The 24,115-nt window shown below is 48.2% G+C and overlaps 1 protein-coding gene across 1 annotated transcript in view; it reads left to right on the top strand.

Annotated features, from left to right (window-relative positions):
* Window positions 1-1,230: 1,230 nt before the first annotated feature.
* The window catches only part of SYT17 (synaptotagmin 17), a 36,058-nt gene continuing 13,173 nt past the window's right edge, over window positions 1,231-24,115 (top strand). Inside the window, exons 1-7 of the mRNA XM_082772192.1 lie at window positions 1,231-1,391; window positions 4,064-4,081; window positions 5,449-5,597; window positions 10,577-10,725; window positions 11,147-11,766; window positions 22,541-22,661; window positions 23,470-23,625. Coding sequence (XP_082628318.1) covers window positions 1,377-1,391; window positions 4,064-4,081; window positions 5,449-5,597; window positions 10,577-10,725; window positions 11,147-11,766; window positions 22,541-22,661; window positions 23,470-23,625 — 1,228 coding nt within the window. The 5' untranslated portion in view covers window positions 1,231-1,376. The remainder of the gene's footprint in view (window positions 1,392-4,063; window positions 4,082-5,448; window positions 5,598-10,576; window positions 10,726-11,146; window positions 11,767-22,540; window positions 22,662-23,469; window positions 23,626-24,115) is intronic.

The following is a 24,115-nucleotide window of genomic DNA, read 5'->3' as shown; positions in this document are numbered from 1 at the left end:
CTTGCTGCATCTGTGCTTTGCTCAGAGCAGTGTGCTTGAGGCTTGCCAACAAAGTGCCCTTCATCTTTCATTGGTACTGCACAAACCAGGCCCTCTCTGCATTGCATGGCGAACACGTTGGGCACAAGATGGTTTTTTTTCTTCTCCTCTCAACGCATGCCTTTGCTCAGGAAAGGAAAGCAGGAGGGTGCTGCATTGCAATTTCTCATGCAGGGCTTCAGTAGTTCTGGTCCCCTCCAGAGCTTGGGGCCAGGATCTGTCAGAAAATCTCCGTCTGGGAGGCTGTTTCCCATTGAAGGTATGTATTTGTGTGCTGGCAGCAGGACGGCTACAAGCCCCTGTCTGGTGGGCAGCAGTGCATCTCCCCAAGGAACGGCACATGGATACAGGCACTCTGCTCCAACAGCACAAGCGCTGGCTTTGTGCAGGGTTTTGCGGAAACCCGTGGGCTGGGAAGGTGCCAGCCACAGAATTTCCTCCAAGGCTGTGGGCAGGAGCCTTCATTTAGGGCGGTGTGTAGGGATGCTGTAATTTGTGTGCTGCCAAGGCGGTGCTCAAGAGGAACAGCCCCATATCTCCACCTTTCCTGAGATTTCATTTTTGGGAGATTGACCTCAAAATGGGCCGCTTCCCTAACTGAGCTCCCTTTAAATGCTACCCAGGCCCAGCCACCTGCTCGGTGGGGTTTGCGCGAGAGTTCCCACCACTGGGCTGCATCCCATGCCCCCTGTTCGGCCTGGGGGCTGACCTCTCAGCAGGTGGGCACGAAGCCAAGCAGCGATGCTCAGCAGGGACTGTGGGCACCTTCCTCCAGCTCCTCCTCACCCGGGGAGACGTGAGCGTACGTGCTATAACTCCGTGCACTTAACCTCCTGCAACAACCGCGTCCCTGTCACAACTCAGGTGCGTTTAGGACATCTCTTACCGTCAGCTCTTCGGAGGAAAGCACAGGCGCAACAACCGCGTTACCCAGCGCGGCCACGCCAGCTCCACACTTACATCCCTGGGCTTCTCCCGAGCGTCCCCCCGGGGGCCGAGGAGGGCTTCCCAGCCCTGAATTTCCACGCCGGGCCCTCTGGAGGTCAGTGTTTGCCCGTGCTGCGGCGGACCTGTTGCACCCGCGGGCAGCGCCGAGCCGTGCCGAGCCGTGCCGGGTGGCCGCCCGCCGGCTCCCCCCCCCTCAGAGCACGAAGCCCCCCTCGCATTTTCCCGACGAGCCGGGGATGGGGGGGCCTCGGTGGCGGCTCTCCCCGCCCTGACGGCGCCCCCCAGCCCCGCGGTGCCTTCGTGGCCGCCCCCTCCCCGCCCGGGGCGGTGCCGTGCCGTGCCGTGCCGTGCCGGGGGGCGCAGCGCGGCGCAGCGGAGCCCCGCGGAAGATGGCGTACATCCAGGTGGGTGCGGAGCCAAGGTGCTGAGGGGGAGAATCCGGCCTGGAGGGGGTCTGGGAGGGGGCAAAGGGGGGGTCGCCGTGCGCTGTAGGCGCCGTCTGCGAGGCTGGGGCGCAGCGCGCTGGGTGCGCGCAACTTTGGGGGAACTTCTGGGGGCTCCGGGCAAGGAGGGCGAGGGGCTGGCAGCGAGACCCCGGCTTTTCGTGGTGCTCCGGACATCGCAGACAGCCCCGCACTGTCCGTCCGTAGGAGCGGGGTGGCTCCGGCTGCGGGAGACCCCCCCCGAGGACTGGGAGCCTTGAGCCAGAGGGGGCTGCCGAAGCCCGCAGGAAACCCGTGGGGTGGCGGTGACTTTGGGAGCCCCCCAGCCTGGGCATGGCCCGGTAGAGGCTGGGGAAGAAGGGGAAAAACGAGCGCCCCCGGCTGCGGCCAGCCCGAGCCCCCGGTAAGGCTGGGCTGAATTGGGGCGGTTTTTGTAAAATCCGGAGCGATTTTGTCCCTCCGGCCCTGCAGTTTCCAGCCGCTTGTTTTTCAATCTCTGTGGCTCCGGAGGCTGCACCCCCAATTTTAAGATGAGCAGAGCGTTTCCAGCTGGATGAGACGTCCAGGAGCTGGAGCTCTGTTACAGCCCCCTGCTGTCCCCCGCCATCTGTGACCGTTCCCCCCCTGCCATCCCCCTGTGGAGCAGGGGTCTTGGGGACCACCCCGGCAGCACCCCTGGGCTGGTGCTCGCGGTGGTCACCCCCTTGTCCTCAGGCTGTGGCGTTGGGGTGGTGGGGCTTTGGGGACCTTGTTGTCTCCACACTGCTGTGCTGGGTGCCGCAGGAGGGGCACAACACAGCCATCACTGATGGAGACCCCATCCCAGCATCACTGGGGGACACCACCGTGTACCTTAACCCTGCTCTGAGTGCTGGCTTGGAGCAGATTTCCCTCCCATGGGTGCTGCTGGGGGTGCCGGCCCCCTACTGCCTTCTGTCACATCCTTCTGCAAGCCTCTGCCCTTCCCCAGCGCCCACCTCCTGCCCCACGCCACCCAGGTGGATGCACGCAGCTGCTCCTGTTTGCTTTCCTTTCATGGGTCCCTGCCCTTATACCCTGCATGGCACTGCTGACTTGGCTGCCCGTTTGCACAGTAATGCCTAGCTCTTGTTATTTCTGCCCTCCCCTCTCCTGGCGGAGATTTCGGGGTGGTCACAGTGTCACTGTTATGTTGCCTGTGGCACTTGTGCTGTGGCTTGGTGACACACGCGAGCATTCACCCTTAACTGGTGGCCGGTGGTGGCCTCCAGCACGGCTGTGTGACACCAGCCTGCCTCAAGTCCCCATGGGCTGCTCAGAAATACCACCTCTTTTGCACGGCGCGTGCTACGGCGTTTGATTGCGTGGCAGGAATCCAGCAGGTTCATTTTACAGCAATTTAAATATTATTGTTGCAGCTTCGCTAAACCGCCGCCGCTTTGGCTGCGGCACCTTGGCTGCAAGTTCGCATTAATAAGGACTGATGAGCCCTTTAAACCATTCAAGATTTCCTTAACCAGTTGGTCCGCGGGTATCTAATCGCTCTCGTCACATTGCACTGCAGCGTTTTCAGTCTCTAATTTTTGTTGCAAACGAGTTGCAGCCTTCCTGCCAGGCACTGGTTTTGGAGAAGTTTGGAAGGGAGGCTTGTGCTGGAGGGCAGCCCACGGAAGTGATCTTGGATCTGAACTCATCTTAGGCATCCTGGCTTCTTCATAGAAGCCGTCTCTTGTCCATATTGTCCCTGAGCATAGTTTTGTACACATGGATGGGTAGGGAAGAGGAGTTTTGGTTTTGCTGCTTTTTTTTTAAGGACTTCCCTTTTACAGAAGGACAGCCAGCACAATTAAAAAACTCTTAATCATTAGCAAGAGAGACAGGTAGGAAAAGCATTTCAGCAGGCACATGAAATGCTGCTAAATCTCCAGTTGTAACTGAAGCAAGGTGGGTATAATGTTGCAAGGACGGCTTCGTGATTAAAACACTGGCTTGCGCTAATTTCTTCCTTTGCTGTAGATTTTCTCTGTGCCTTTGGGGAAGTGGCTGCAGTGCAAGTGTTCAAGCTGGAGTGCACGACGCAGGCTTTGAGCACTTGACTTCGGGTCTTCTCTCCTCCGAGTCACGTCGGAGGCTGAGGCTGAAGAAGCCCGGCTACCTCGAGTGATGCGTGCACAACGGAGAGGCGCTCCTAGAAATGCTGCCTCTAACGAGCTGCCCTTGAAGCTCTGTTGATAAGGGCAGGTTCTGGATGAAAGCCTTTTCCACCGCGGCATGTAACTGGAACGTTTGGATGCGGTTTGCTGTTGGCTGCAATTAGAGACAGGTTATTAGGAAAAAGCAAAGTGGTCGCACATGATAGCCCTTTAGCAAGGTGGCACTGAGCAGGATTTTCATGCTTCAGGATGGATTTGGGAGTTTCACTCCTTGGGAAGCAGAGGGAGCTTAGCGGGACAGGGCTGGAAGCAGTAGAAGCCGATGCCTGCCCAGGAGACCTTGCCTCTGCCGAATGTTGACCGTCCTGCCAGAAATAAAAGCCTGTCCCAGTCTGGGGCACACCATGGCAGAACATTTGAAGTTATTTGAGCATTGCTAACCTGTTTTTGTCTCTTTCATTTTGTTCCCCTTTGCTTCATCATGGATGTCTAAAAGGACAGTTGGAACCAATAAATGAGGTGAGTTAATCTGATGATTCACTCTCTGCTCTGTCTCCTCGCTCCATCCTGAGGGGATTGTCTCGTATTTTCTGACTCTTTACTGATGTCCTAGATATAAGTAATGCACCACATTCAGGGCTGGTAATTTTTAATTTATTTTACTTTTTGCAAGGCTCAGATTTTGTTTATGGAAAAACTGTTTTACTGAAGCTTGAAAGATGTTCCTGTGGAGTCTTCTCTGCAGACCTGCATTCTCAAGAGAAATCACATCCTTTTTGCAGTGTGATAGCGCCCTTGTACCAAGTACTTTTGGGGGATATCTGTGGAGAAACGCTCACGTGCTTCATTTCTTCAGCTTCTAATGAACTTTCCAAGTTCCCATACAATTGTAAAGTGATTCCACTCTGGATGGGGACGTGCAGTGCTCTCGCAGCTGTGTGTCCTCCAGGACCACAGAGCGATTCCCTTCACTGGCAGTGGCCTGGTGCTGCTCAGTAAGGCCTCTTACTGCAGAATTGGAGCTGCCATGGGTGGGAGATGGCCTCAGTTTGGGCTTTCTGCTCCACTTGAAGCAAGCAGAGCTCTGGAGCGGAAGTAAGGCTGCAGGGATGGTGTGGGCATGGTGCAGTATCTGTCCTCCCTCCGATGGGGCTTGTGATGGGTTTGTGAAAGCAGAGGAGCGCTGCTACAGGAAATGCTCCTGGTGCCACCATGGAAACCTCAGAAATGAAATACTTTTTAGGATAAGTAACTTAAAAAAAATAATCATTGTAGGTTCTTCATTAAGTTAATCGTCCTAGCAGAGGGGAGGAATGCGGACAGTATGCTTTTGCTAATCCATTTTGGCGGTGAATTTGTTGGGCTGTAATGCTGTATGCGAATGGATCATATGAATATTACATGCTGATGTATCTACAGGGATGGAATGTATTCATGTTGCTATGTTAAGCTTTTCAAATTAAATAGACTCTTGCAGAATTAAGTTGGGGCTTTCACTTACCTTCTGGTTTAAATTCCTTTTGTTATACATTTGCCTATCTATTAGTTTGTTGATGTGCGTGGTAGAACGAGCATGATTCCACTCCAGCATGTCATTACGCCATAGTGTTTTGCAAATCACCCTTTTGCCAACCTATGTAATAATACATCGCTACCAGAGGGAAAGTACCTGCCATGAACGCTTATTTTCCTGCCTTGTTATGGCATCCCTGAAGTTGGACTAGTAACTGCACAGCACATGTCTGTTGATATAGAGGGAATAAATATAGTTCTTTATAAATAAATATGTGCTGTTGCAGAAACACAAACATAAATACAGCTGAATGTTATTTCTCAATAGCTATTGATGGGTTGTAATCTTGTACTTTGGTTTCCAATGGCTTCAGGGTCTGCTCGCTAGGATCTCGGATCTCTTGCTGTGCCGGTGGACTTGTAGAAATTGTTGTCAGAAGTGTTTCGACTGTAGCTGTTGTCAAACAAATGAAGATGAAGTTGAAATCCTGGGACCTTTTCCTGCTCAGACTCCAGCCTGGCTGTAAGTTTAGATGCACAATCCCACAGCCCTAACTGAAGGGTAGGGCTGTTCAGCTGTGGTGGGAGAGTTAATATGAAATGGTGAGAGGACTTTCAGAGTTCAGAGGATGCCATACCCTAAGGAAGGGTCTCCTGCTGAGGGTGGGAGCATAGACTACTCAATGGTAAAAAAAAAACAGCAGTCCCATTAGCTCAAATAATAATGGGAATCTGGAGAACACTTTCTGCTAGGTAAAACAGAAGTTAGCTTGTAAGCTAGCATAGCAAGCTAATTGTTGGGTTGGCATCTAAAGATACTTTTCTTCCGAAGTCCTACTTCCTTTGCACATGCTCAGCCTTTGGAGCACTTTAGCTTAGTTGAAATGCTGATGAGGTTGTTACAGAAAATTTTCTTGTTTTGGCATTAAGATGGTCATAACCTAGGAAGATGAAAGGAATACCTCCTACGTGTTCTAAGGGGAAATCCATCTGACAGTTCATTTGGCAAGACCTGATCTCTTACGTCACCTTAGTACTTTTCAAGATTTCCTCTTGAATCAGTAAAGAACAAGAGTGACAACTTTTGGCTTTACCTGGTGCTTTGAAGAAAGGCAGTGATGTCTTCCCCATTTTACACCCTCTCCTCGGGGAATCACAGACGTGGCTGTGGAGGCATTAGTGAAACCAGGAAGAAAATAGAGGTCTCCTGGATTTTAGTGCTGGCTCTGTCTGCTGGGCCGGGCTGTCTTCTGTGAGGGCAGAGAACTTGATGGAGATGGCTAAACCTCACTGTGTCCAGAAACTAGGGCACAGGAGTTGCCTGTTTAGCACATCACACGCTGCTGAGATGTTGTGCCTGGGCACTAAGGCCCTCGGTTAATTTCACCCACTGTTAGGTCTGGAAGGTCTGCGTGCTGTGGCTGCACGAAATAAGTTGTCTCATGTTTAAATCACAGTCTTGTCTCTATACCTTCTTGAATCATGGTAGAATAGGATGGTAATTAATACTGAAGCAATAAAAATAGAAATGTTCGAGATGTGTTAGAGTGGTTTTTAAATTTGGAGCAGCATATTTAAGAGTCTGATATATGCCCAGAAATGGATTCACCTGCAATTAGTGGGAAATGGAAGCAAAATCAATGCTAAATAGGAAAGCATTTGGGCACAAGAGAACACAGTGATGAGGTAGCAGTATTGGACGTAGAAAGATTGCTGCAGAAACAATTACATACCTGGGAACAAGCAGCCAGGCTTGGTGCGAGAGGGTGCTTCAGAGCTGTGCTGGGGAGCAGAAGGGATACGATGGGCAGGTGGGGGGTGACTGGCCCCATGGGTTTGGGCTGCTGGCTCCTCTGTCTGCCTCCAGGGCATTGTCAGCATGGAGGCTCTGCTCCTCTTGTGGCCTTAAAACTCAGGCATGTGGTGACTTTGTGGATGAGCTGGACTTTGCTGCAGGCTGAAAACACGGTGACCTTTGGACTCACAAAATGCTGTCTCCAGCCTGTATTATTTTCCCCCAGTCCATCTGAAAGCCTCGGTGGTTAGTTTCTTACAGTGACCAAAAGCAGAAGGCAGCACACTTAGGAAAAAAAAAAAGCCCAGTTCTTCAGCCACATCATGCTTCATGCTGCACTTACTGATGGACTTAGGAGCCCCCAGCCTGGGTCATGTCCCAGGGCTGTGCCTTTAGTGTCACATCTCTCTTTCCTTCCAGCTTCAGGCAGCCTGGTACAATTAGGGCTTCTCTTTTCTGCTGTAGCAATGAGAGGAGGCAAGTTTCCAAAGCTAGTGCCTGGGAAGGGCAGGCAGGAACCAAGTAATTGTGCTTGGAGTGGAGGCATGGATGCTGTCGTGCCTTAGGATGACGGAATCACCATCTCCTCTGGTACTACTATAAATCTTGTGATCTCTAAGCGTGGCTGTTGACACACATTGTTGTAGGGCTCTGCTTGCTGAAGAAGGCTGCTGGATCCTGCTCTCCAGCAGGGATGGACCCCAGGGGCTGCCAGGAAGGATGGTGATGCTTTAAGCTTCTGGGGTGACCTTGTTGGAAAGCAGTGAGGCAGCCCCAACTGGCTGGAGTGAGGAGGTGAGGAAGGAGCTGAAGAGATGCAACTGAGAGGAAAGGGATGAAGGTGAACTGTAGAGAAGCAAGGGTCTGGAAAATTAAGAGGAAGGGAGAGTAAAAGGCAAGAGACAGAAGTGATGTATTTTGTTCGCAGATCAATAGGAGGGCTGCGCTGTTTGTGCATGTGGATTTAAGGTGGAAATGATGCTGTGCAGCCTCAGCTGGCTTACAGCTCTCAAGTTGAAGGTTTTTACTTTCATTTTGTTAATCTTACACTTTTCAATCTCCTTATGCATTTTTGGAGGTAGGAGACAATATCTGGGGTTAGATGTGTGAGCAGAGCAGGGGTTGGGAATTGGTCTCAGCATAACGTGTTTAATGGGTGTGTTTTTAAAGTGCTCAGACATCCGTGTATGCTAATTGATACACACACACTTTTTTTTTTATTTGTTTTTTAAAGAAGGCTTCTAGATTCAATGGAAACCTCTCAAATGGAAGGTGGATTTGATAACACTTCTGCATTTAGATACATGCATTGAATTTGGGAACAAATCAATTTATTGTATTCCTTGCTCACAGCCTGCAAGTGTTTTACAACCAGATCCAGGCTTTCTGCTGAGATCTTTCACTGTTGCCACTTCTTCATGCACCCAGGATGCAGATACACAGTGCAGTGTGTTCCTTTCCTACTTCCCCACTCAGTCCCTAGGGAAGAACTAATTTTATGGTCTTCATTTGCCTACTTAGCAAACACCTGAATGCCCATGCTTGATAGCTTGTCCTTTGTGTTTTGCCAAAGGTTTTCTCTTTGGCAGCTGTGAGACACCTGATGTCCTGGAAATTCAGGAGGGAACTCTAAAGCTGCAAGCTGAAATCTTTTCTCTTGGGAGGCTGTTTATTTTTCTCACTTCCTGAATTTTTTATAGTAGCCTCCAGTAGCAACTTAATAAATAAATAAATAAATAAAATCTTACTGAATTGAGGCTAATTTTATTGACCTGAATGCATGGTAGCTGCTGCTTCTTATTTCACGAGTGCTTGCATCCCAGTCCTGGCAAAAATGGGCTGGGAAGGAGGGTGTTTGTCAGCACTGCCTGTTATGGAGTATTCTCCCTAAAAACCCAAAGATAAATGCTGCACACTCTGTGAGATTAAATTGAAATCAGAACGCGACTCCTCTTCCCAAAGGCTCTGATTAAACAGAAACAGAGCTGCTTTAACCAGAGCCAAAGTTTATTTGAGGAAAAATTATTGTGGCTCAGTAGCAATTTCCTTACTAAAGGTCATCTGTACGTTATTAACTCACTATTACGTTTACCCGTTGTAGAACATCTTTAATGCCTCTCTTCCTGATTCCCTTTTCACCCTGCCTTCTCCTCATTTTGTGCATTTGCTTCTCAAACACAAAGATGTCCAAATACTACATATGATTGTGCAGACCTGCATTTGGGCATGAAAAAGCTATTTGTGTTCCTAGTGCTGGTTGTATGTCAAACTGCATGGTTTGGATTGCCTTTAATGGGCTGCGGGATTGTGCAAATACTGCATGCCCTCTTTAATATAGGGTTTTGTTTTGATTCCTAGATTTGATTTGACGTGATTTATTTTTTGATGTGGATGAGTTGTGTGAGTCTGGGTTGGTGCGTATTTGCATGTACGCTAGATCCTGACGGGAATTTTGTGAATTTTAATAAGAAATTCTAGTTTAAGTCTATTTTGTATTCAGGGGGGCTTTTCTATGAGTTTCCAACTTTTTTTTTTCATTTTTTTTCTAGAACATTTTTATTGCTCTAGTTCAGTCATTGATTGCTAGAGCAAATGATTCAACATACTTCATTTATACCCAACCTGGCCATGAACATAGGATGAGTGAATCAGGAGCAAGGCTTAAGCAGTGTTCCCCTTGCTTTGCTCATTTCACGCTGATGCTTTCCTCGTGATCTGCTGCTATTTTTCTGAGTACTCTGTCTCATGGATTAGTTTAGCATGATGGTTTACATGTCTCATACCATCGCTTGATTTCATTTCCACCTGCAGATTTCTAGCAGTGGCTCACCTCAGAAGGTGCAGCTGGGTTACTGCTGGCTCTTGCTCTTCCATACAAAGCTGGGAGGCCCTGGCCAGTGGTGCAAACCACCGCAGCTGTGAGAAGTTGAGATGTTTAACTGAACTGCTCTAATAGATGAAAACTAAGCTGAGATAGGAATTTTATGCAGGCTTCTTTATGATCCCAGTCTCCTACTGAGTCTTCTCAAGGATGCTACAGCTCTCACTGACATTTACTTTGTTAGTGAGATCCTGCTGACTTCCCTCTGTCCCTTTCCTCCCTCACCAAGACCACTGGGCAGTAAAATTCCTGTCTTTTGAGAGTCACCTCTGGTTTATGGAACCAGTTACTTAAAAAGATGTCAATAGATAGCTGTTAATTAATCCTACTTACTGAGTTTTGAAACCTTAGTGTTGTATTGCAAAGTAATATTTTACTCAGAGAGGGATTCAGGTGTCTGAGCATGGTGGCTCCCATGCTAGTTATTTCCTGGTGATGGCCATGCTTCCAAAGGGTGGCTCTGGATTTACAGCAATAAGCTCATGTTATGAGGGCTTTTTTTTTTTTTTTTTTTTTTTTTTCCTCAAAGCTGAATTTACTATTGCTGATTGAGGTCCAAATCACACGTGTCTCTGTAGCCTGTGTCACACGCTGGTGCTGATATGCTCTTGTTTGAAAGGCAAGCAGAAAGATAAAGCATCTCCCTTTTACATAGGCATGAAGTCAGTTGCTCAGCCTTTTGCTTGCCAAATAGATATGAAGGAGATACCCTGTGGCACCCAGGGATGTGCACACAAGATTAGACACAGAATATCTGAATACATTTTTATTCTGTATATTGTCCTTTTACTGGGCTGAATCACCTAAAGGTCTCTCGTTATAACAGGATAAGCAGCCAAAATGAGGACAAAGATGGAGACTCTGATAATACAATCAGTGAACTGCCTCCCACTCTTCAGGATGTTTCCCCTGACAGAAGGCGGTCGTCTTCAGATGCATCACGGTCCACTTACAGCCTCACCAGGCGGATTTCAAGTAAGGTCGTCCTTCCAACATTAATGTAATTCTTGTGGGGAAAAAAATAAAAATCAGAGTGTATTGCCTGCTCTTTCATCTCTTAGACAGGGAATCAAGTAGAGTTGAAGGTATGTTGATTAAAATCTTATCCTGCTCAACAGGAGCACAGTGGAAGGGGTCAGCCCTGTTTTTTTGCTGAAGCATGTGCATGGTGAAAATGGACAAGGTGAAAAAATCGTAGTTGAGGTTGCACTGCAGCATTACTAAGGGTACTGTTAATTGTTTGCAAATGTAATGGTGAGAAGTCCCACTTAGCAATGTTTGCTGTGTGAGGCATTGCATAGATGCAGAATAGCTGAACTCAAAGAGCCACAATGTGACTTGGGTCTGTAATGAACTGAGTTTCTAATAATCATTTCTGTGCATTTTTCTCATTTAGGTTTAGAGTCGAGGAGGCCAAGTTCTCCATTAATTGACATTAAACCTATTGAGTTTGGAATAATAGGAGCCAAGAAAGAAATAGTTCAGCCAACTATCCTGCGGAAAACCTATAGCCCAGATGACTATTTTAGAAAATTTGAGCCAAGACTGTACTCTCTTGACTCGAATAGCGATGATATGGACTCCTTGACAGATGAGGAAATCTTATCAAAGTACCAGCTGGGCATGCTGCACTTCAGCACTCAGTATGACCTGTTGCATAATTACCTAATAGTGCGAGTCATTGAGGCTAAGGACCTGCCTCCCCCGATTTCATATGATGGCTCCAGGCAAGATATGGCTCACTCCAACCCCTACGTGAAGATCTGCCTGCTTCCAGACCAGAAGAACTCCAAGCAGACCGGAGTTAAGCGCAAAACTCAGAACCCAGTGTTTGAAGAGAGGTACACATTTGAAATCCCATTTTTAGAAGCCCAGAGAAGAACTCTGCTTTTAACCGTAGTGGATTTTGACAAATTCTCACGCCACTGTGTTATTGGCAAAGTGTCAATGCCCTTGAGTGATGTAGACCTTGTGAAAGGCGGTCACTGGTGGAAAGCCCTTGTTCCTAGTTCTCAGGTAACAGAATTTATCAGATTATTGCCACGTTTTTTCTCACTTTTTTTTTTTTGTGTGTGTGTATATATAGTTCCTTTGCTTGTTGGCAGTTGATACTCTTTCTGATTAGTCATCATCATCTTGTTAATACAGCATCTGCTGGGTTGAAATAACGTTGGGTCTGTAGCTGCCCTTGTAGCTGTTTTGCGGTGAGGTAGAGGAGCTGCCTTCTTTCATATTCAGGGGAGGTAGAATGACAGAAGATCTATGTCAACTCTAATGAGAACAAATCAAACCTGCTTTGGAAATCTGCATCTTGTGGAAGATCTTTCTTGTCACTGCAGTGACCTGCATCTCTTCCCAGACGCTGCAGTGACACTGTCTCAGCTGGGTCACTCCTGTGGTTGTACACATGGAGAACCACTGGCACCAGTTCAGTAATGATCTGATGCAAAGAAGGTATATGGAAGACAAATCTATCCCAGAGTAAAAAATTGCAAGATAATTTTATTTGTGTTGTGTCCCTGAAGGAAATTAAACTTGCCGCAGATTATATCTGATGTACATGGCCTGCTGCATGCTTGCAGGTTTGGGTCTGCAGTTTGGTCTGGGTGGGATGGGAGAAGGGTGCAGAGGGTCCTCTCAGGAGAGGGCCCTGGGCTAAGTGCCACCTCCTCTGCAGCAAGGGAAGGAGCTCTGAGGTCTGAGCTTTGCAACCAGGACCTGCCCTTAGCTACCAGATTTGCTTTTAGCACCATCACCTGCAGTGACCAAGTAAAAAGCTAAGCCAAGAGCTAGGCATGGGTGTCCTACCTGTTTGTGCTAAGGAAGGGAGTATTGCTGAAGGTTGGTCTAACACGGTTGCCGCTGTCTGTGTGTCACCAGCTGTGGGAGTGCATTTTCTAGGCCTTAGAGCCTTTGCTGAATCAAAAACCTCATGTGAACAGGGACAGTTCACAGTTCCCTTGATTTTTGTGTGTCCACAAAAGGGTGTCATAGCCACAAGTGTTGGATGAGATGAACAAGAAATTATTGACCTTGCCTCTGGTTTATGTTGGGTCTGAGAGGGTGATTTGGAGTGGGAACTTGTCATCAGGTGCTGGTGGGAAGAAAAGCCAGCCAGGCAGTGTTTGTGTGCAATCAGTGAGGTCTCTGCCCAGCTCTGGGTGCACAGCAACTGGAGAGAGCTTTGTGCTTCCTCAGAGCTCAGGGAGAGGAAAAGCAAGACCCTGATAACTGGAGGAGAGCTGGCTGGATTTGCTGGAGTAGAAACAGTAGCATTATGGGATTAGCCAGGACATTTTTTTCATGCAAAAAGGAAAAATCTGAAAATTGAGTGCCAGTGAAAACTGTGGGCTCCTTGGTGTCTGTGCTGGGGTCTGCTTTGCATGATGGTTGGAGAGGCAGGGGCAAACGTGCATAAGGAAAATAAACAAGAACAGATATTCTTGGGCTCCCCTCACCACCTTTTTTCCCAAACGTTTATTCATGAATACACATGATTATTTTTTTCTTTTTGGTATTGGTGGTTCATCATGGGCTCAGCATTGATATATCTGAGGACAGAGGTCTCTTTGCATTCCTCTTATCCTCTCGTGACTCATGCCATGCAGCCTTGCTTTTTTTTTTTTTTCTTTGCCTTTGCATGACAAACACGTCTCTGCATTCTGCATCTCTTTATTAGTAACCTGGAGTCACCGCACAGCTAATGCCTACTCTGGTTCGCCAAGACCATCTCAGCCTTCACGTGCCTGGCCTGGAGCCAGCCCTTCCTCCGGCCTCTCCAAAGTTTCACTGAAAAGCTGCTGCTGCTTTCAGCAGTGCTGGCTGCTCCAGCAGGATTTCAGCTAAATTATTTATGCAGGAATTGGCATTTTGATTTTTGTAAAATTAACGAGAAAAATAAAACTCACTGTGAATGAACAGGCTTAACCTTACAAGACTTTTTCCATAAGATAGCAAGCAGATCAAGTCAAATCTTAATTTAACCAAAAAATCCTTTGCACCTTAGTCAGTTAAGTGCCTTGTTCTGTGGCTTTAGTTAAGTGTCTTCTCATATTTCCTTGTTCTTTCTGGCTGGGCACTATCTAACTGGCAGACTGCAAAGAGAATAGCAGTGCTTGTACCAGGACATCCAGCGAGGATGTTTTGTATCATTTTTCCATGTTTTCTCACTGATAAGGTTTTAAAGCTCATTGACTAGAGTTCATTTTCTGCTTGTGGAGATTAAAGATAAAAGCATTGATCAAAGGGTTAAAATAAATCTTGGAAGCAGTAAAACAATAAAGCTTATTACTTTGAAAGTCTGCATTTTAATGCCTTTCAATAACAGTAATGCTTAGGCTAGAAATTTGTAATTTTTGTTTGCCAATTGAAAGATTCTGCCTTTGATATGATAGATTTGACATGCTGACTTTTTTTTTTTTTTTAATACTTCTCTTTGTTTTGCTTGGTTGGTTGTGGAGCAGCCTTTATTCACTTCATGTTGGTTGAACCTGGGGCTGCCCAAGTGCATTCTGTGTAGTGAGATCAGGATAGACTGGGACAGAACAACCCACCAGTGCTGGTACTTTCTTTTACAGAAGGTATCGTGGGCTTCCTGAGAGCCAGACAGAGCCGCCGTGGTGCTGCCCTGATGATTAGGTGATGAAAACTTTCCGGGCTGGGCTGGCTTGCCCGGGGCTGTGAGGCTGAGCAGCAGCTGGCAGCAGCTCTGCCACCAGTGATGGAGCCCGCATGGAAGAAAGCTCTGCAACAGGTGCTTGTAAAACCAGCCACAGAGGGAGAGAAAGACAGACGGGCGTAGATAAGAAATGTAAAGATGGAAGACAGGAAATATGTGGTGGTTTTTCTTTTTTTCTAACTGGCATTTATAGACTGAAGCGTGGTGAGATGGAGGGAAGTGAATCCAGGCAGCAGGAGCTGAGGAGAAGGGTTTTGATTCATCCTGATGGGGTGGGACAGGACAGGGTTTGCAGAAGAGCAGGGAAAGCATCCTAAATGGGCTCAGCTAAGATAACCATCTGCTTTGCTACCTGGAAACCATTGCCAAGGTACGTGCTGATAGGACAGGTGCTGAGCCCTGGTCCCACCCTCACTGTGAGCCCCATCAAGCCCAGAGGTGGGGCTGTGCCTCAGCACAGGACCATGAATGGGTGCCAGCAGTGCACTGAGGCATGGTCCAGCTCCTGCAGCAGTAACTCCACAGTAACACTGGGGTTGTACCGGGATAAGCTCCTGCAAGCTGTGTGTTGGGGTGTGCAGCTCCTGGGTGGGCACAGGCATGGTGTGTTTGGTGCCAGAACATCTCCATTACCCCCTCACAGAGCTGCTTGTTAACAGACAGCCTGAAAGTTACCTTGGGTCTAGCCAGTCGGATGAACCAGGCTGCTCATCGTACCAGGATGCATACAGTTGTTATACCAGGAGCCTGTCGAGTCAGCAGAGAAGCTGAATATGGGCGAGCAGTGTGCTGTCCTCTGGAGGAACCAGGGCAAGGAGATAACACAATGCTAAACATCAGGTGAAAGACTGTGCCTGTACAGAAGCACGTTTTTTGGTTTGGAAAGTGTGTACAGAATTTGGTGGGATTGTGTTCAAAACGGAGGCACAGGTGAGCTGCTTCCCAGTATATGATCAGGGCCAACAAGTATGCAGAAGGTCTGACTCCTTGTAGGAAATGTCAGTGCAGGTACTGCCAAATTCGTTATCCCTAGTAGTTCTGGATGACTTTTTTTTTTTTTTTTTTTTTTTTTCCTCTCTAGGATAATTAGAGTGTTTCTAAAGTGCAGTAGCTGCTCATGGAGGAGCACTGAGTCCAGTCCCCATAGGAACGCTCTGCGCTCCTTAAATATCCCCTTAAATGTGTGTGGCTTTGCTTAATTACCATGAATGAAGTTGGCAGCCCTTGCCGTGGCTGTGCTCAGATTCACACATTTCTCTGTTAAGATTAATTCCAAAACACATGTTCAGGACCCCAAGTTTTATTGACATATGATTCATTTCTCTTTTGGCAGATTTGAGTAGGCAGGAATAAACGTTTTAGACCAGCAGTAATGAGAGCTTGGAGATCATTCTGCAAAAGAAAAAAACTTGCGTGGTCGTAGTCGGGGAAAATAGCACAAAGATTCCTTCTCCCCTCAAATTAAGCCATTTCTATAATAGAGGGGATAAGTGTTGGACTTGCTTTTTTAACTTCATACTATGAGAGCAGTAGAGTGACAGTCTTTTAAGGAGCTGTCATCTTTGTCCATTCAAAACAGCATGTGCTGCACAAATAGCTCTCCTGTGGCAGGGCTCTACAGTTTTTGATTCCCATCTCAGGGATAAGCCTACGGCAGGCATTGTACTGTTGTTCTTACCATGCCTTGCCTGGGAAGGAAAAGCAAGAAGGGAATTTGAAATTCAGGTAATGATTCACTTTGGGGCAGTTCTTTTGCACATTACCTTGAATTGTGGCGTACAGGCAGGTGGCCCTGGCACGCCGCTTGGAGCCCTGCAGTTGTGCCTGCACCGGGTTTGTTCCTGGCACCGACACTCCTGGGCTTGTCCACTGCAGTCTGAGAAGGAGCCATCCTTGGGAACATGTTTTGCGCTTGGTAGCATGGGGTATTATTAAAAAAACCTGCCAGCACACATCTCTCATACAGGCATAGGACAGATGGAAAGGTATCCGGAGACTTTGTTTAGAGAGCCTTGGCACAGCATTTGGTTCACCCTCGTGTGTGTTGGTGTGGAAGGGGGCTCCATGCTGGTAAAACAGAGTTGGAGGAAATCAAATATGGAAGTGAGCATTGTCAGGGCTTTTTCCGTTTTTTGTTGTATCTTTTCTCTATTTTTTTTCCTGGGAAAAAAAAATCGAGCTGTGTTTTTTGGTTGGTTGGTTTCCTCCCTTTTTTCAGTCTTTAAAGCTCCAGCACTGGGAAGTTTTTCTTTCTGAACATTTTCTCTTTTTGCCCTTATCTGTCTCTTCTGCTTCCAGCTGTCACCTCAGCCACCTCCTCCCTTCACCCATGTGTCGTTCACTCCTTGCCCTTTCTGCAGAGGACTGCGATGCTGCAGGAATTATTTTGTTGAGGAGGAGCCCAGAGGAGGTGCTGGTGCTCTCTGGAGGAAGCCTTCCATCTCGTGCCTGGAGGCTTTTTCATGAGAGAGGCAAATCAGAGATACCTCCTCTTGCAGTTGCTGGTGGGAACAAGTGGCAGGTGGCCGTTCTGCTCCTGTTTCAGGTTCCCAGATGGATCCTTGCTTTATGGCTGAAACGTCAGGGCTGTTTGACTTGTACAGCCTAGGGATCTGGATCAGAAACAGTCCTTCCTCCAGGTACTCGTCCCTGCCCTGTGGGCAGTTCCCCTCTCACTGCCTCCCCATGTGAGGTGAAAATGAGAAGCTGCTTCTCCTCGCTGGTGTCATTATAGAGGATGTTGGTGGGTCTGGCAAAGAGGCAGAGCTGGGGGAACTGCTGCAGCCACAGCATCGCTGCAGGTGCCATGCAGAGAGCAAAAGCCTGCTAACCTCCCTTACCCCAAGGTGTGTGTTTGTAGAAGCAGGACTCGTGCCACGGCTCCTGTGAACATACTGTTTGTGAGCTGCTTTTGTCCTGTTGCCAGAAAGCTCAAAAATATCAGAGAACCTCGAGATGGGCAGTATCTCCTGGGAGGGTGGGTGGGAATAAATGGTTTCCTTGTGGCCACGTGAATTTGCAAAGACTTCAGAAAGGATTTTGTGACTCTCTTCATAATGTATCTACTCAGCCTCTGTTACATAGGTAACATTCTTCTCCATTGGGGTGTGTGTGTGTATATCTATCTATCTATCTATATGTGTATATATGTGTGTGTGTATATATTTCAGGTTCTGGTCCTTAATAGCCCAGCCTTCCAGAAATGATCACTGTGTGTCACGGGATGCTGTAGAGAGCCTGTTAGAGCAAACTGTTCTAAGCCATCAGTTTTCTGCTGTGCCTGGAGGTATCATCACAGATAACCTTGAGGAGGAAAATCAATCTGAAACTTCATTAGGAGCGTTGCATAGATGTCTGTGCTGATGTAATGTGCTCTGGTTCCCGTCGGGAACTGGGAAGAGTTTTTAGCTGCAGGATTTTGCTGGTGTTGTAGCAGTATGAAACGAACAGCTCAGGGGGGCTGCGAGTAAGGAATTGCCCAGATCCAAACAAGATGTGCAAGTGGCATTAATTAAAAACTCTCTTTCCCTTGGGACAGCTTTGTTGTGTTTCAGAGAGGACAGAAGAGGAAAAAAAATATATCCTTTGTGTGTTTGGTTCATCCCAAGTAGTAAGGGTAGAAGGTTCTGGATCAAGGCAAGCCCAAGGCTGGCTGTGAAATAGGCTGTGGAGGGGAACAGCCAGGAGTGAAATGTAAATGAGAGCTTCAGGAGAGTCTCAGACATCTAGGCTTGTGTCACTTAGGCACCTAATCAAACAGGAAATTGCTTTCCCAGGGTCATCTGGGATCTCAGCACAAATCAGCACGTCATCAGCATAATAATGGTAACTCAACCATGCCTTTGCGCAGCCGTGCCTGAGGGGCACCTCTGCACATTGTGTTCTGTGAACATCTTGTGTTCACATAGGCAAAGCCAGCAGTGTTTCAGTTTTCCGATGCAAAGATGGAGGAAAAGGAAAATTCAGAAGCTTCTGTCCCCTGCCATGACCAATGCGCTGGTGACACGTCTTGTGCTTAAGCTCGCATCCCTCTCTTCTGCGCTCAGCTGAAACACAGGGGTGAGATTTGGGGAGGCTTTGGTGTGCCACAGAACAACAGCCATGCTGCTGTGCCTGGAGTCTCTCCAGGAAGACATGTCTTGATGTTGTTCTTGCTGATAAAAATACCTATAGACAGCATGGTGGCCACGGGGGGCAGTGGTTACGGCAGCACAGTGTGGATGCCCAAGCTCAGCAGGTCCGTGTGCTGGAGGAGCACCCTGGCCAGCCCTGCGGGCCCCACCAGCCCCATGGAACCTCTGCATCCATCCCTGAGCTGGGTCTCCTGCCTGTCCCGTAATGAGAAGAGTCCTTTTTGTCCATCGTATGGTGAACTCCAGAAGCTCCCCAGTTATGTCTGTTCTGCCCGCTGAGCACCGAGTCCATTAACAGCTCCTCTGCCTACATCCCCGTTTTCCTGTCCGACACAGAGCGTGCCATCAGTGTGTGTTATTAGCGAGGCTGTCACGTCAGCAAAGGCACACCTGCTGTGAGCTTGCTGGGGAAAGAGCAGGGAGCAAAAACCTGAGAAGGTGCACCTTGGGTCTGGGGCTTCTTGGAGCACCCAGTTGGGTCCTTGCCTGTTGCTTAATGACGACTGCAAACGACAAGTGGCCAAACAGCAGGGGAAGGCTGCTGAGCGTGGTTGGGCATCGCGGGGTGGAGGTGCTCATCTGATGTTCTGGGGAGAAACGCATGGTAGCTACCACCCATGGATGTTTTCCTGAGTGCTTGGTGTCCCCTTGGCCACTGTGGCAGGATTTGAGATTGTTTCCTAGATCATTGCAGCTAAAGTAGAAATAATGTGTTTATAGGATCAGAGGCAGTTCACTGCTCGAGTTAAGTGCTTTTAAAGGCCTGAGTCACTCATACTGTAAGCTATTCGGGGAGCTGGGTTTCCTTCTGAAAGCACCTTTTGTTATCACTGGGAATACTTTTGTTGTTCCGCCTTGCCGTGGGGCTGCTTTGTTTTTGAGCACACTCATCCTGCCACGGTCTTTCTGGGCTGGCTTGTACCTTACCTCCCCTAAGATAATTAGCAAAAATCTGGACACACATGAAAAGCAGCAAGAGACAGAAGGCTCTACTGGGATTTGGGAATTTAAGCCTGAGCTGAGACTCATTAAAGCCAGTTATAGTTTTTTGACTTTGGTGGATCACGCTTACAAAATAAAGTATTTTATATCTCTCCTCACTTAAATTTATGCCCAAACAGTCAAAAAGGTTCTTGTGGAGCTGCTGATATCCCTGGTAGGTTGGTCCTGCTGAAAATCTGGGATTTAGCTTTACCTTTCCCCAGCAAGGTCTCATGTTGGGCAGCACCATGGTGCTTACGTCGCAGGAGCTCTTTGAACAAACTTGGCTTGGCTGCAGGGATACCCAGCCTGATTTTTGTGGGCGTGAAAAATGGAGCGATTTTGCTCCCATTGGCTCAGACCCTCGGGCGAGACCTGCGTGTCCCTGCTGAGCCTCCCCTCACCTCCCAGGGAGACCCCTTCCTGCAGCCTCTCCTTTGGCTGAGGAGCTTCTTAATTCCTGCACATCTTGGTTAAGGTCCACAGGTTCCCCCATGGATGGGTCTGGAAGTAATTACCCCAAATTTTACTGTGGATTTCCAGCACTCTAAGTTTGAGGTGATCTGAAAAGTCCTACCTTCCTGCCCAGTGTCAGCCTGCCTCCTGGCTGTGTCAGGAGTTTGGTATTTACAGGCTAAAATGTTTGACTGTCTCTTCCCAGCTGGTAATAGCATCACTAATTAGTTTCCTAATTTGTGCTGTCTAAATGTACCTGAATTTCTAGGAATTAAAGTCTGCATGGAGCCCAGCACAGCAGTGAATGCGAGCAGAAAACAAGCCTGGATGCATTAAAAACATTGTTGGTGTTATTAAAAAAAAAGAGGTGAGGTTGAGGGATACCTCACGTGGGTCCTGTTTGTGTGCTGTGGGTGCTGAGTGTTCTGTTACCGTGCTCGTAATAGATTTTACAAGCCAGGTGTGAACTTTGAGATTAGCCCTTGTGGTTTGTTAGGCAGGAGGGGGAAGGAGAAGTCATCCCGAGTGACAGCATCGGGGTGGCTTTGTTCTGGCTGTGGGCTCCTGGCCAGGTCTGCTACCATGGTCCTGCTTGGGGTACCATTCTCAGTGATCAATGTGTCAGAGGTTTTGGGGGAAAGTCAAAGCAAAGATGATAGAATTGGTCATTTAAATTACCTTGCATGTGATGCTCTCCTAGATCCTTACTTTGTGCTATGGTTGGGCACAACGGTTTGTTTTGGGGTGGCTTGACCTTGCAAGAATTGTAAGCACTGCGTATGTGTTGGGTCAGGTGTTGGGAAATGTCTTTCTGATTGAAATAATTGAAAATACCGTATTTTGAAGAGAACTGTGATGTGGGGCTTCATGAAGGCTGATGGAAGCAAGTTGCCTTCCAGGAAAAGCAAAAATACTGCAGCAGCAGCAGAAAGGCTTGCAGCACATGGTGAAGAGGAGTCCGTGTGCTGTGTAATCACATCCTGCCATGTAATGTGACCCAAGAGTTGCTGTGACAAAAAGGGTTAGGGTTAAGAAATCAGATGCTTTCTATAGCGTGGGAGAGAGGCTGTAGCAAGGGTGCAGAGGTGCCATCGGGATGGCCAGTTTGGGGTTGATGCTGCTGGCGGGGCTCTGGGGCAGTCAAGTGTGTGAGTAGGGCACGTGGTTTTGGCTTAGGATCAGGCAGCCTATTGCCATATTTTCCTTAGAAGGCAAATACATAAATAAAAATAGATTGTATTGTATTGCATAGAGGTGCAGGGCTTCATCAGCCTGCCACCTGCTCCTGCATGCTGAGCGCGTCCTGCGGCTTTGCGGGGAGTAGTCAGTGGGAACAGAGGAGACAAAATGCCTGGGGGAGAACTTTTAATATGATTACCTGACGTCAGATTTAGCGCTGGGCTTGTAGGATGAGGAGCCAAATGGCCTGCGGGCAGGAGGAGCTGCTGGTGTGCTGCCCTCCTGCCAGGCAGCGGGTGCAGCCCCATGCCACACCGAGGACCTGGGGGCCTGGAGGGAATTTGGGTGTGCTCGTGTTCGCAGCTCTGCCCAGGATGGGCACCGTGTGTGCTGACCCGTCTGCTGATGAATTTGGTTCATGGCGCCAGCTCAGGTTGTGGCTGTGTCTCAGAGCTTTTTTTTTCTTTATTGCCTACCCAGTCACTTTGTGATTTCTGTAATCTAATATTTGGGGCACTGTTAAAGATATTTAAGCCTTTTGCTATGACTGCAGTACCTCAGCAGCTCCTCTTCTCCTGTGAGCGGGCGGTGGCGGTCATATCTAGTCTGGGCTTTGACCTGTGCTGCTACTGGGGATGCAGAGCTAGCTCTGGGCTCCTGCATGGACCTGGGATGAGTTTGAAGGAGCGGTGCCCTGCTGGGGCAGGTGGGTGTGCTCTGCACCTCCAGCATTGCTTCCTTGTGTTTATTTTGCATCCGAGAACAGCAGCATCTCTGAGCCCGGGCGTGCTAAGGGGAAGAGGTTGTTCTGTACTGCCATGTCTGAGGAGCAGTGCTTTCAATTCTCCAGATTTATTTATTTATTTATTTATTTATTTATTTATTTGCCCCAGGGATGCATTAACCATCTCCTGCCTGAGCCATACCTGAAGCTTCCAGGTGGCTGGTGGTGGTCCATGGGGGCTGGGGAGGGAGGAGAAGACCTTCTCCAATGGGGTCCGTGTTGTGTGCATTAATCAGGAGGTGAGGCTGATGAGTAGCTCCAGGGGGTTCTCAAAGTGAAGGGAGGTAGAAACTACTGACCCTGTATTCCTTCTTCCTTATGGGTCCTCTTTGCAGTGGCTTCTGAAAAGCTGATGAGTGGTCAGAGGTTTAAGGAACAGACCTTCATCTGGGGATAGTGTTGTTTCTTGTTTCTGCTCAGCACAAGATACCACCAGATGGTTCTTGGTTGCGGCTTAGAGTGTGACTAAAATTTGTTTTTCAGGCACTCAGGCAAATGGGTTTTATTTAATTTATCTTCCTGCTCTTTCCTTCCCCTCCGAGCTTTGTTCTGAATTTCCACATTGCCTTTTCCCTGTAGAATGAAGTCGAGCTGGGGGAGCTGCTGTTGTCACTAAACTACCTACCCAGCGCAGGAAGACTGAACGTGGACATCATTAGAGCAAAACAGCTTCTTCAGACAGACATGAGCCAAGGTTCAGGTAAAGGGCAGGGTATTTCTCACATTACTCATGCACAGCTTCTGTGTGCTTCTAAAGCAGACCAGCAGCAAGGCTGCAATTTGGGGGGGACCCAGGAGGGTTCAGATACTTGGTTCCTATTAATTCAAGGCAACAGATCCTTATTTTATATGTATAGCTAGCAATAACCAGTGTCCAGAACACTTACCCTGAACTAAAATAGAGAGTATGAATACCTTCATCTTGCTTAAAGTCAAAATCTCTGACCCAGAGCAAAGCGAGAAACCAGGAGCCCAGTTTACCCTGATGCTTTGTGCTGTAAGGCAGCCCATTTAAGGCTGTGCTCTGTTTTGCAGGTGCCAAGCACTGCATGAATGTTAATATTGCAATGGTTTTATTTAGGGTAACTAGCTACTCTGGAGGCAATGTTAGGTTTTTACAGTGTCCATGCGTTGTTCCCTGCTGTTTCTGAGATGGTAATTGCTTCGTGCACATGTCCTGATGGGTTTTTGCCATGCTCCCTGCCCCAGCCGCTGCTGCTGCCAGAACGTTGGCATTTTCCAGAAAGAGCAGTGCATTTGGTCTGAGTCAAGGCTGTCATTAATTGTGCTCAGCGTGGTTTCAGCAGGGAGCACTTTTAAGCCAGCTGCCCGACTTTTGTCTCTCCACTGTGTGGCGGTACGAGTCCTGCTCCTTTCCCAGCGCTGTTCTCCAGCATGGTCCAGCCCTGTTCCCACATGCCCAGCTGTGCTGAACCTTCCCAAACCAGGAGCATCAGCTTATAAAACCAGTAACTTGCAGCCTGTGTTTTTTCTCTCGTTTTTGCCAGATCCCTTTGTGAAAATTCAGCTCGTTCATGGACTGAAGTTAACCAAAACCAAGAAAACCTCCTGCATGCGAGGGACAATAGATCCCTTTTACAACGAGTCCTTCAGCTTCAAGGTTCCCCAAGAAGAACTGGAAAATGCCAGCTTGGTGTTCACAGGTAAATGTGCTGCTGTTGTTGGTCTAGCATGGCCTTGGTTGTCTCCGAGGTGAATGAAGAAGTAGTTGCAGGTGTGCAGAGGAACCCGTGCAGGATGGTGCCTGTCTGGTAGCTGCTGTGCAAGGGGTGACCAGTGCTGGAGTTTCCAGGGAAGCTCAGTCTGCATGCTGTCCTCTGTGAAAGCCTTTCCCAGCTGAAGGCTGGAGCTGCTGGAGAAGCACCATGTCTGCTCTGTGTTTGATTGGTGCCACTGGGAATGGTTTTCTGCATTAATTATGTTTCTTGGCAGTAGCCAACTTGACATACAGTCAAAAATTGGACAAATGAGAGAGGAGCACTGTGCAATCCCGAAGCCCAAGCATTGGCAAAGATAACTTTTGCCTGGGAGATTAGGCAGGTACAGGTGTTTGACACTGACATCACCTCTTCCATTAGTGAGTTCGTTCATACCTCAGTTTTCGAAAGGCTGGGATCTGGGGGCAAGCCCAGA

This window comes from Aythya marila, assembly GCF_965140915.1.
Source record: "Aythya marila genome assembly, chromosome: 15".
Classification (NCBI taxonomy): Eukaryota; Metazoa; Chordata; class Aves; order Anseriformes; family Anatidae; genus Aythya; species Aythya marila.
This window is presented reverse-complemented; position numbering and strand designations above follow the sequence as displayed.